General features: G+C 55.3%; 1 protein-coding gene across 1 annotated transcript; it reads right to left on the bottom strand.

Annotated features, from left to right (window-relative positions):
- Positions 1-1,948: 1,948 nt before the first annotated feature.
- HCRTR1 (hypocretin receptor 1) lies at positions 1,949-11,555 on the bottom strand. The gene is made up of 7 exons (XM_035308518.3): positions 9,572-11,555; positions 9,248-9,426; positions 7,889-8,132; positions 7,384-7,499; positions 5,292-5,506; positions 3,939-4,060; positions 1,949-2,285 (listed from the first exon to the last, which is right to left on the bottom strand). Exons 1-7 carry the CDS (start codon positions 9,990-9,992, stop codon positions 2,095-2,097), a joined length of 1,488 nt encoding a protein of 495 aa, XP_035164409.1. The 5' UTR covers positions 9,993-11,555; the 3' UTR covers positions 1,949-2,094.
- Positions 11,556-12,543: the final 988 nt, after the last annotated feature.

The raw sequence follows: 12,543 nt of genomic DNA, 5'->3' as shown, positions 1-12,543 counted from the left end.
TCCAGTGGCAAAGAATTCAGTGTTTTTCCAGGCAGCCCATTTCCTCCATGACTGGCAGAAACATCTTCCTGATGTGGATTCTAAATCCTGCCATCTTGAAAACCCCACCATTGGCTGTGGTTTTCTCTGGGGGCCACCCAAGACAGATATCACCCTTTCTGCATGCTAAACCTCTACATACATAGTGGAGCCTACTCTATATGCCACATTTTCCCCAAGTCCTCCCTTCCCTAGGCCAGATAGCCTTGGGCTCTTGAGCATTCCCTTGCTGAGCATCTCCCCCCTCAGCATCCTGGTCACCTCCGCTGAGTTTTCTTCAGTTTATTCAAGTCCCTCAGAGTGGAGGGCTGAGGCCTCCATGGTGCTGGGTTCAGCCAGCAGAGAAGGGGGTAGAACTGCAGCCATCGGAAGCAGCGCCTGTTGTTTCTTTGTTCCCACTGAACCAAGTGTCTGCTGAAACCGATGCTGCCAATTGTAGTCTCATCTTTGTGTTCAGCTGAGGCTGACGAGCCCAAGACCTGCATTGATCTTGTGAGCATGATGGTTGGTTCTGACCTTGGGCGCCAGCCCTCACACCTCATCCTGCACACTCATCTCCAAGCCTACCTATGCACTGTGCCAACAGCTTTGGATCCTAAGGCCAGTGGGAGTGTGGAATGGGCAGGAGAGCCCATCCTCCTGGTAGCTGCTGGAGCTCTGCCCCATCCACAGAGAGCTGGGCTGGTGAGTCATGTGGAGAGCAGGTATCATACTTAGACCACACATTCCACCTGCTCTGGGTAAAGCGGTGTGCCTAGGAGAGCAGTGCTTCAGCACTCCTGAGCTGGGTCCCTGGCAGCACCAAGGCTCTGCCTACCTTCTTGATGGCTGAGGTCAGAGGGAGCCCACAGCTCCATTAATCAAGTTAAGCAGACCTGGTGGTGTGCATAGCAGAGCTGGCCCCTGCCAGATGTCCCTGTTCCTCAGCAGAATAGCACTTCAGACTGTGTTCCACGTCCTGCTCTGGCAACAAGGCTCAGGGCCCTTGGCAGCCTTAAAGTCATCTCGGTGGCAGATGGAGCGTGTCTGGCCAAGTCTCTGGCTTTCTCTTTTTATCCTGTGAGTTCATAGAAAATAGATGCAAGTCCTGGTGTCCAAGAAGAAGGTAGCAGTAAATCAGCCTGTTAACCTGCTGTCTGCCCACCCTGCCGCCCTTACCTTCCCCAGGCCATTGGGCCTGTGAGCAGACAGACAGTTGTGCTAAGCGAGGTCCCGGCATCACAGGATTGGCACCGCATGAGGAGGCAGCACCATGTGTGCCGAGGCCTGGCTGAGTCCATCTGGGATTCCGTGTAGTGGTGGTGGGAGGTCAGCAGATAAGAGCATTCTAGTACCTTCTTGTCTTTCCTCCCCCCAGCTTCCCCACCTTCTTCTGCTCCTAACCTAAGCAGCACAGATTTTGTGCAATGACAAGGAAAGGGAACATTCAGTGCCAGGCTCTTAATTACAGTTGCTTCGGGCTGCTGGCTTCTGTGCCAAGTGGCCATGGAGAGTGTTTTATCACACCACAAAGCCAACAAGGTCGGGTCTGTGGTGTGTGCCCTTGCCACCTGGTGAGGGTGGGGCTGTGCTTGTGGCCCACTGGAGAAAGGCTGGGCCCAGATTAGTTCACACAGGCATCAAAACAGCCAGCCAAGTGCAGCCATGGGCTTCAGGGAGCCACTGGACCAGATGGAAATGCCTGTTGGGACCTTTAGAGCAGCCTCCAGGGAAGGCCTGTAATGGGGTAGGAAAGGGGTTTTTGGGAGGATGGCCAAGCTCTGGAAGGATGATGGGGACAGATTATACTGTGGGGTGTGGCCAAATGAGAAGTACAACAATAATCATGTCCACAAGGCTTCGCAGTTCACAAGGAGGGCTCCACGTGCTTCAGCATGCTTAATCTTCACATCAACCCTGCTTAGGGGACACAGGCTAAGAGAGGGGAAGTGACTTCACAGAGTCACACAGGCAGAAACCCAGGACAGAAGCTCCAGGCTTTTGCCACACACAGCTGTCTTTCCATGAGGGGTAGGGGCAGATCCCCCGAGCTGGAGCCTCCAGGGCAGCCCTCGCTCAGGGCAGCACTGTGGTGATGCTGGTGACCACCACATGCTCAGCGATTTTGGAGATGGAGCATCGGCTCTGCAAGGACAAGGACTTGTGACTGACAGAGGAGCGGGGACTAGGGACCTTCAGAGAGCCGCAGGGACCCCGGCCAGGCAGGCAGCAGGAGAAGGCAGCCTTAAACTGCTCCCGGAATTTGCCTTGGTTGGGAGACAAAAGACACAGCCATAAGGAGACAGATGCAACAGGAAGGGGCCTTGAGCCCAGGGACACCCACGCAGCTTCAGCCAAGCTGCCTGTGAGGGGTGGGGAGGGAGGGACGGAGCTGGGAGGAAGAGCCCTGAGGCCACCTCAGCACCGCCGCTGCCGCTGGGGAGCGTGAGGACAGAGGCCCTGGAGCGGGTTCCCAAAGAGAGACAATTGACATCTGATTCCTTGACTGCGCTCTGGCTCCGAGGCTGGCTCAAACGTGGTGTCTGGCTCAGGGGCCTCAGGTCACCTCTGCCTTCCTTGGTGTGTATGTGGGCTCACTATCTGTTGCTAGGCTTGTCCCCTCTCTGCCCTTTGATCATGAAAATGATGGCAGCAGCAGCCCTTTTGCATATGGCAGTCACGCTGTGCTGGGTGCCTCAGCCTCTGCCCCCCAGAGTGTCCCAGCACCCAGAGAGGCTGGAGTCCTTTATCCTCACTTTACTGATGAGATAAACAGAGGTACAGTGGCTTGCCCCAGGCCACCCAGCCAGAAGCTAAACCCAATTAGAATTCCAAAGCCCTTCTCTTAAGCAGGCGGGGGAGGGAGGAAGGGAAGGAGGGACCACCCTACCACCCATACCACCTTGTTCAGCCCAAGTATACCAGGGAAACAGATTTTGTCGGGAGGAAGCCCCTTTGATCATGTGTCAGCCTGCCAGCCTCTCTGGTGCCCAGCACAGGGCCGAGCACACAGTAGGTGCTCAGTAAACATAGGCCAAACCAAGGCATATGTGTCAGGAAGTCTGCCCTCCTCTCCCCACAGGGCTCATCTCTTCTGTTCTTTTCTGAGCTGGAAACCTGCAGCCAGCCTTGTTGAGTAATTCTTGAGTCTCATTGAGGGTTATGCTATTGACTCCTGATCCCTTCTTTAACCTTTTAATAGTTCTTCAAAGATTATTTCTGTCCAGGCTTGAATAGTCATCTGGACCAGTTCTTTAGAAGCCTAGTCCCAAAGTCAGAGGACTGGTGAGTCACACTTCTGCTGAGTTCAGTGTCAGGGCCATTACCACCCCGAGACTGGGAGGTAGAGGGAGAAGTTGGGCACGGTGGGACAGCAGAAAGTGGAGCCCTGGAGTGGGAGTGGGGGCGGCTGGGAAGGAAGACTTCCAGAGGAGACAGCCCCTGAGATTCTGGTCACTCCGTCAGTGTGTGTCCAGCTGAGCAGGGGAAGCCCTTTCCCCAGGTCTAGCCTGTCTCTGCTGGTGACCCTCCTTTAAACCTGACACCTGGACTTTGCAATCCTTCCTCAGGCAGCGCTCCAGGGCCTTCCTCCCACAGGTGTGACTCCCTCTGGGGAAGATGGACTCCTCTACCTGTGCTGATTGGAGGTCCTGCTGTGCCAGCACCCGGATGGGAGTGGGGGTGAGCTGGCCTAGCCCCTGCCCTTCCACTCACTCACTGGTCTGCAGAATAGCCAAACTGGATCCTGGGTGCTGGCCACTGTGGATCTCTCTCTCAGGCCAGGGCTCCTTGGGGTGGGTCCTCCCAGAGCAGGATCACCGTGCCCACAGCAGGCATATCCTCACCTTTATCTGGGCCCTGGCTTGGGGATGGGGAGACTTGTCACGTGGACTCAGTAGCTGACTCCCCAGCCTGCTCACCGCTGAGGAAGTTGTAGATGATGGGGTTGGCAGCGCTGTTGGCGTACACCAGCCAGTGGGAGAAGGTGAAGCAGGCGTAGACAGCTTCGCGGTTGCTGGCTTGGCGGAACATCCCGAACACCCTAGGCTCAGGATGGAGAAGTATCAGAAATGGGGTAGCTGTGTGTGCATGTGTTGGGGTAGCGCTGCTCACAGAACCTGAGCTGTGAAGGGCAGGAGTTCCTACTGCCCACTTCCGTCCAAGTTTTCTGGCCTTCTGTATCTGAGGTCTTGGCCAGGGTTTGGGGTTCTAAGCATGGAGGGTGCCAGGCTCTGTGGTGGGCATCTCCAGTCTCCTGGCCATCAGATCCTCTGGGGCTTCCCATCCACTTTCTCATCCATCCTCACAGCAACATGGTGAGTCATAAACATCATCCATCTTTCCGTTAAGGAAACTGATGCTCAGAGAAGTAAACCACCATGCTGAAGATCACATAGCCAGGAAGTGGCTAATCTCCAAGTGAGACTGTCTTCTGTCCAGTAGCCTGCATTCTTTCCCTGACACCCTGTGGCCCTCATTGGCTCCCTCCAGACACATACATGGTTTACTCTCTCACTTCCTTCAAGTCTCTGCCCAAATGCCATTTCCTTGGAAAGGCTTTTTTTGTTTTTTTTTGGAGATAGGGTCTTGCTCTGTCACCCAGGCTGGAGTGCAGTGGTGCAATCATGGCTCACTGCAGCCTCGACCTCCTGGGCACAAGCTATTCTTCCACCTCAGTCTGTGTAGCTAGAACTACAGGCATATGCCACCATGCCTAGGTAATTTTTTGAATTTTAGTAGAGACAAAGTCTCACTATGTTACTCAGGCTGATCTTGAACTCCTGGCCTCAAGCGATCCTCCTCCCAACATGTTGGTATTACAGGCGTGAACCACTGCACCTGGCCCGCTGCTTTTTTTCAAACCATTATATCTAAAGCGAAAGCAAAAACCCACCAACCCTTGTTGTTGGCACTCTCCATCCTGTTTTGTTTTTCTTCCCAGCAGTGATCATTGCCTGACATGATCATACACGTTGAGTTTTCTATTTACTTCCCTCCTCTCCTATTAGAATGCAGCCTCCATGAGGCAGGGGTGTGATCTGTCTTATGCACTTGTTCACTGTATTTCCAGCCACCTAAAATGTGATGATTGAATGAATGAATGCGTGAATTTTCATGATAGCCCTAGGAGACAGAGGCTCAGAGAAGAGAAATGGCCTGCCCAAGGTCACACAGTGGAGAAGGGATGGAGCCAGGTCTTTCTCCCAAGCAAGGAGAGCTGTTTCCCCTGACCTCAAACTTCTCCCCACCCCAACCATACCCCATGCTCTCACCTCTTAAGGACATTGAGGACACTGATGGGCAGGTAGCAGAGGGCGAAGACCAGCAGCACCATCATCAGCATCTTGGCTGTCTTCCTCCGCGCATGCATCTGCTTCACTTCAGCCAGGAAGGTGCGGGCCCGGGGCTGGGGCTCTTCACTCAGGTCCCCCAGCTGGTCTGAGGGCCGCTTCCAGTTCCGCACCAGTGCTGAGGTGGTGCTGGGGATCTGTCCAGCACACATAGAGATAACAGCGGTGGGTATAGCGCCTTGGGAGGGTGGTTGCCTTTTGTGGGGCCCACTCCAGGCTGGACCCTGGGCAGGGTGGAGATGGGCAAAGGGAACAAGCCCTTGCAAGAGGAAGGACCCTAATGTTTATGATAAAGACACTCTGGACTTGAGAGTGAGCAATAGACTTTCTTTTTCTTTTTCTTTTTTTTTTTTGAGATAGAATTTCACTCTTGTCACCCAGGCTGGAGTGCAATGATGCGATCTTGGCTCACTGCAACCTCAGCCTCCTGAGTAGCTGCGACTACAGGTATGTGCCCCCATGCCCAGCTAATTTTTGTATTTTTAGTAGAGATGGGGTTTCACCATGTTGGCCAGGCTGGTGTTGAACTCCTGACCTCAGGTGATCCCCCTCCCTCAGCCTCCCAAAGTGCTGGGATTACAGGCGTGAGCCACTGTGCCTGGCCTACACTTTGATTTTCCATTAGCTCATTGTGAAACCCCCTGCAACATGCCTTGTGGAAAGATATTATTGGCCCTTAGGTATAGATGAAGCAACTAAGACTCTGAGAGGTGGGGACCCTTGGCAAGGCCCCAGGCCACATCCTCTCAGCTGCCCATCCATCCTCCCTAAATCTCCAACACTATCTTTGAGGGTAGGGGTGAGGGTGAGTTGTGCCTCCCCTGGGTCATACCAGACTGTGGGGAGGCCTGGGCAAGGGGTGAACAGGTGGGCAGCATGGAATGGCCTGGGCCAGTGCCCATAACCCTGGGTGTTTCTGGGCTCCTGGAGAAGCCTCTCCTACCACTGGACACTTGAGTCACCCACAACAGAGGGGTATGGCGCTATAGTTCCAGAAGCATGTCTAGAGGCAGCTCAGACATTTGTGAGCTATGTGACCTTGGCTGCCTCACTTACCTTTCTCAGCCTGACTTTCATGTCTGTCAAATGAGGAGGATTGTGCCTGTGTCCTGCTTGGCTGGGGCATTGTGGGAGCAGATGATCAGTGTGGGTGGACTGCAGGTCTGGCCACCCAGGAAGAGCCCTACTGGGCTGTGTGCTCCTCCCAGGCAGGACTTGGGTCTCAGCCAGTCTGTGTCCCCACCCACTGCCTGGCATGGCCTGGGTGCAAGCCAGTACTGTCTGTAGAATGTAGGTGACGTCCCCAAGTGTGAGAGTCCCTTCCTGAGCCTGATCATGTTCTGGGTTACATTTTCTTATTTCCCAGACACCAACCTAGGACTCCCAGTCACTAGGCCAAGGGCCTCTGAACACCCCTGCCCCCAAAAAACCTTGGAAACCCACTGTGGGCCAGTCTGCAATGCAGGGAAGAAGACAGGCCTGGAACCAGAAGGCTCTGCACTGTCGGCTGTGGCAAGTGGGTCCCTTATTTGCCGTTTGTGACATGGGTAACGTTGCTTCTTTTGTTAGATAGTTGTTAAGACATTGGATGCAAAGTGCCTAGTTTGGCAAGCAAGACAGAGCTGCTATTATTACTGTTGCAGTGGGGCTCACAGATCTGGGTTTTACTTTCTGATCTACTAGCTGAGTAGTTTGGGGGAAGTTATGTTGATCTTCTGGGTCTCGGTTTTCTCATATATTTAATGGGGGCAATAAATGATGTTAAGAGGATGTGAGACTATCTGGGAGTGGATGGTTCAATACATGACAGCCACTAATATTAGAAGGATGTATTACTACTATTGCATTCCAGGGTGGCCACTAGCACTTTTTGCCTTGAGTTCGATGTGTCTCTGGGCGTCCCCTCTCTCTGGTTGCAGCCAAGATGGCATGTGCTGATGGCGGAGGACTGTCTACTCTGTTAGGCCAGTAACACCCACCCCAGCCCACATGGTGACACCAGAGTGGGCCTTACCTGGCGGCCCCAGAGCTTGCGGAATATCTGGAAATAGGCCATGGCCATGAGACCCAGTGGGGCCAGGTAGGTGACAACGAAGAAGCAGCTGTGGTAGATCTTGGGATAGAGGTCATCTGCAGGGGTCAAAAGGTACAAAGTCAGGCCCCATCTGGGAGCCCCACCCTGCCCTGGTTAGCAATGCCACCCTGTCCTGACTAGGGCCAAAGTAAGGCCTAGGAGCAGCTGGACCCCATGCAGCCAGCATGACAGACAGAGACCCTGGAGTTATTCAACTTGGGGTGTTCATCCTGGAAGGATGTCTGCACTAGAGCAGATGTCTACATAAGAGGAGGTACCCACCCTGGGATATCCCTGGTAGGTGCCAGCCTAGGGTGTCCTCTAGGGAGATACCTGCCCTGGGATTTCCTACCCTGGAAGGGTCCCTGCTAGATGCCTGCCCTAGGGGTACGTGCTCCTGAAGTGCCCACCTGAGGGGATGCCTGCTTGAGGCTTCCACCATTACCTGCCCACTGTTCATCACAGACAGAGAAGAGCCATGTTCGGTTGGCTAGCTCGGGCAGTACACTGCTGCATTCCATGACTAGAGCCTGGGGCACCATGACAGCCAGTGACACAGCCCAGATGCCCAGGATGGAGCCACGGGCCCGCCGGGCTGTGCTCTTGAACAATAGCGGGTGGCAGATGGCATACCAGCAGTCCAGGGCGATGAAGCTGAGAGTCAGCACTGCCACTGATACGGACACAGCCTGGCCCATGGGGACACAGCGTCAGTCATTTTGGGGGCCACTCAGAGATGGGAGAGTAGGTGAGTGAGGAGGCTGACAGCAGGTGCAGTGCAGGGCAAATCCTGACTCCACTACTTACTGGCTGTGTAAATGTGGGCAAGTCACTCTTCCTCTCTGAGGCTTGTCTACAGAATAGGAATATACCATCTACCTGGCAGGATTCATGTGAAATCATGTATAAATAATGTCCAGCTTCAGACCTGGCACATGGTAGGAGCACCCCTACTGTGAATAATAACTTGCACCTACAGAACTTACTGTGTGCTGGCCACTGTTCTTAATATCCTCACATCAACCCTACAAAGTAAGTGCTCTTACCCCCGTTACAGATGAGGATACTGAGGCACAGAATTCCCTCATCCTTCTGTCTTTATGCTCAGAGTCACCAGAGTTAACTAGTTGAATGGGAAACCTCAAAACAGTGGGAAATCGAACAGGCATTTCTCTGCCCTGGAATGCCATTCGTTCCCTAGGCTGTTAGGAAAAAAATCCTCATACTGGGAGGCAGAGATGAGTCTGGGCCAGAGGTGTGTGGGCATTGCCTCCAGGGGTGGATCCTGCCCTCTGGAGTGCAGGAAGTGGATCAAAGGGTACAAACTGAGAGAAGTCTTCCTTTCACCCCACTCACACCATCTGGACATCCTGGTTTCCACCACTGGGGCTTCTCCTGGCCAGTGCGGGAGGGAGAGGAGGAGGCTGTTTCCATCAGGACCCCTCATGTCTGCCCCTTTGGGACTGGGGAGCAGGCCCAGAGTGTTGTGTATGTGTCTCTGTGGGCTTGTGCCTCTCCTCCACTGTGTGCCTGTGTACCTGGAGGTGACTACATTTGTCCACATTTGATATGTCTGTGACTGTGACCAGGAGGGGATCTTTGTGAGTGTGTGGGGTTGTGTCTGTGTCCTTGAGTGTCTGATCTGGTGAGTTGCCCTTGCCTGCAGTAGAGGATGACACTTTAGGGGTCACGAGCCACTGACCTGTCTGAAAGGCAAGTCTGAGGGTCATGAAGGCCTATGCAAGGCTGTGGGTTTTGTGCAGGTGTGACAAGGAGTAGTGAGGGGCGCCTGGGCAGAGCTCACCTGTAGATAGGGGATGACCTTGCAGAGGGCATGGCCAAAGAGCCAGGACTCAGTGATGTCTACTAGCAGGCTGGCTGGCAGGCAGATGGCCGTCACCAGGACATCAGCCAGAGACAGGTTCACGATGAAGTAGTTGGTGACTGTCCTCATCTGGTGGTTCTGCCAAACGGCCAGGCAGACTACAGGGTGCAGCAAGGTGAGGTGAAGCTGGTGGCAGAGTCACGCCCATCCTAGTTCTGCCCAATCAGCGAGTCCCTCCCCACACCCACCTCCTTCAGTCCCTAGGGAAAGCCAGCAGCACTGCAGGGCAAGCTCCGGACCTACCCAGCATGTTGCCCACCAGGGCCACGAGGAACACAGCTACATAGGCTGCGATGAGGACCCACTCATACTGCTTTGGGTACAGATAATCGTGCCACAGATAGCGGAGAAACTCGTCTTCATAGTCTGGAGGCACAGGGGACGGTTCCCTGCTGCCAGGGGGGACCCCCATCTGGGCCCCTAGGGTGGCTGAGGGCTCCATGAGTTCAGGAGGTGCGGCAGCAGAGAGGCATCCTAGGCTCTGTGGAGGAAGAGGAGGGAACCCTGGACCAGCCCTTAGCCGGCGCCCCTTAGGGTATCTGGAAGCTTGCACCCAGGTCTTTTGGGGTTTCAGCCCCAAACTTCCTGAAGGGAGGAAGGAAAGAAAGGAGTGGGGAAAGAGGGAAGGAAGGAAACATGAGGGAGTGTGGCAGGCACTTTCCATATAAGTTTCCTCTTAATTCTCACAGTCATTAAATTGATGAAGACAGACCTGGGTTGCATCCCAATTCCACAGAAGTTGCCTTAGGTAACTTACCTGGCCTCTTTCAGCCTTGGTTTCCCCATCCATCTAATGGGGTGATAATCCTAGCTACCTTACAGGGCCGAGATGAGGAGTAATGAACTCTGGTGCATGCCAAATGCCTCACCAAGAACCTGGCACAAGAAGGTGGTTTGGGGGATGTTTCCGGCTACTCTTATTAGGGTACCCTGCTTTGCAGATGAGACGGAAGCTCAGGGAGATTGAGTCCCTTGCTCAAGGTCACAAAGCTCCTAAGCCACGTCTGTCCAAACCCACCAAACACCATAGATTTAGGAGAAAAAAGCCATCCCGATTTCAAATGTTTCTTGAGCCAGTTCACAGGCTTTAATTTTGGGTTGGGAAAAAGGGTCAATGGAGGTGTTAGAGACTCAAACCCCACCCGCCAGACCTGCCAGACCTGCCAGACCCTCCGGTGGGCGCGCGCGTGCACACACACCACACAGTCGGGGTGGTTCGGGGAGGGACTGATGACCCCTCGGGAGCAATGGGGGCGTCCACGCCCCCTGCGGGGCCCCCTCTGGGTCCCCAGGGCCGCGACGCTCCCCGACGGCCGCCAGGAGCCGCTGTTCCGGCACGCTGGCCGCTCTCCATTCATAAATCCAGCCAGCCCGGCTCCTCGCCTCTCTCTCCTCCCGCACTCAGCCCCTCCTTCACCCGGCTGGCCTGGGAAGACCCCTGCCGGGTGCCGGAGGGTTGCGGATCACTGGAGACCCCTGGGGAGGGAGAGGGGACGTCTTCGTACTCCACTGAACGCCGGCAGGCCCGCTCCGTCCGCGGGACCTCCCTGCAACTCGGGGGCTGCGGAGTCTCCCGGGAGGCGGGGGAAGCGAGGGCACTCGGGGTTCCGCGGGAGCCTGCCTGGAGGAGAGCAGCGCCGGCCGGGGAGCCAGTCTCCCAGCACCCCGATTATCACCCGAGAATCTTGGCTCCTCTCATCCCTCGCCGCAGGTCCTTTGGAACCCCATCCCGGGCCTGGGGGGGGGGGTCCCCCACGCCCCGCACCTGTTGACTCCGGGACCCGGGCGTTCTCTGCTGCTGGTGCCCGGACCTGGCACCGGGAACTTCACCTTCCTGCGGGGAAGGCCGGACCTCTGGGGTCCAGGGCTGCGGGAGGGGCCGGGGTAGCCCCCTCACTAGGCTGCGCTGCCTCGGCTGGAGGGGCTGAGCACGAGCCCGGGCTACTGCGCGGGCTGTGGCTCCGCGCGGGCCAAGCCGGGCTGCGCGCTGCGGGGAGGGGGGCCGGTGGGAGAGGCAGGGCGGGGTGGGAGCCCCCAGCAGGTCTCGGTTCCGTGTTTTCCAGCCCCGAGACCCGCAGGGCGGAGGGAGACGCTCGCTTCTTCTCCCCTCCCACTTCACACTTCCATCCCACCTTCATTCATGCGTCCATCCGTTCATTCACTCCATCCTCATTCATTCCACATTTATGCCCCTGGCCACCCCGCATTCTGGGCGTACTTAGTGTGTGCCGGCGGACCTGGCAGCTTCGGAGGGCCACAGTGCATAGGTGGAGCCCAGCCCCGCCTCTCCTTGCTGCCTCACCTAACTGAGGAGGAGGATGGCACAGACGAGTCACAGGAGTGGGACAGAGAGGATGCCGGCACCGCCTCCAGCCCAGCTCCGGATGCTTCTGGAACAACTAGCTCCCAGCGATGCCAGAGAGCTCTGCTGTCCTATCTCCCAGCACCTCCTCCATCCTATCTGCCCCCAATTATTCTTTTTGTTATACCTACTGCTCTCCTCCTGGTGGGGGCAGGAGTGGGGGTTCATTAATTCCACAAATAACGATTTATTAAGCTATGTGCCAAGCAATGAGTTATATTAATAAAGCTACATGATGCCTGATCTCATTTAATTTTCACATCAACCTGGTGAGGTAGCTATTATTGTCCCCATTTTACAGATGAGGACACTGGACCTACATGGTGCAATGACTTGCCCAAGGTCGCACAGCAGAGTCAGAGCTGGGCTTCAAGCCTGTGCCTCTCTCAGGTCTACCAGCCTCTCTCACCAGATGGAGGCTCCTGCCCTGCAAAGTCTCTCTGGTGGCTGGCTTGAGGAGGCAGGTGCACAGCCAGGCAATTTTCCCTTGGTGTGAGGAGAGTGTGAGGGACCTGGGGACTGTGGGGCACAGGAGGACAGATGACTCAGCCAGGTCATGAGAACAGGCTTCCTGGAGCAGGAGCATCTCCATGGAGACCTGAAGAATAAGAAGTAACCCTGCAAGGGAGATTGTGGTATTCCAGGTGAGGTATTCAAGGTCAGGAAACAGTAGGTGCAAAGGCTTGAAGATTGGGGTTTCTGGAAATCACTCACTCAAGGGTAGGTGAAGGATAACTGCCTGAGCATTAAGCAGTCACCTTGGCCATTCCCTCAGGATAGGACCTTCCTAACACGTCACCCTCTGAAACTCACACTCTTTCCCTCTTGGGAGGTGATTCCTGGGATGTAACCG

Source organism: Callithrix jacchus, chromosome 7 (genome assembly GCF_049354715.1).
Source record: "Callithrix jacchus isolate 240 chromosome 7, calJac240_pri, whole genome shotgun sequence".
NCBI classification, from domain to species: Eukaryota; Metazoa; Chordata; class Mammalia; order Primates; family Cebidae; genus Callithrix; species Callithrix jacchus.
Note: the sequence above shows the minus strand (reverse complement) of the source record. Positions and strands in the feature narration are given on the sequence as shown.

Excerpts from the sequence above, each read along its gene's own strand:
- HCRTR1 (XM_035308518.3), bottom strand. The coding sequence starts at position 9,992 with ATGGAAAGTGCCTGCCACACTCCCTCATGTTTCCTTCCTTCCCTCTTT. Across the intron at positions 8,133-9,247 it reads AGGTCATCCCCTATCTACAG|GCTGTGTCCGTATCAGTGGC; the intron begins GTGAGCTCTGCC and ends CCCATGGGCCAG. Across the intron at positions 7,500-7,888 it reads CTGTGATGAACAGTGGGCAG|ATGACCTCTATCCCAAGATC; the intron begins GTAATGGTGGAA and ends TGACCCCTGCAG.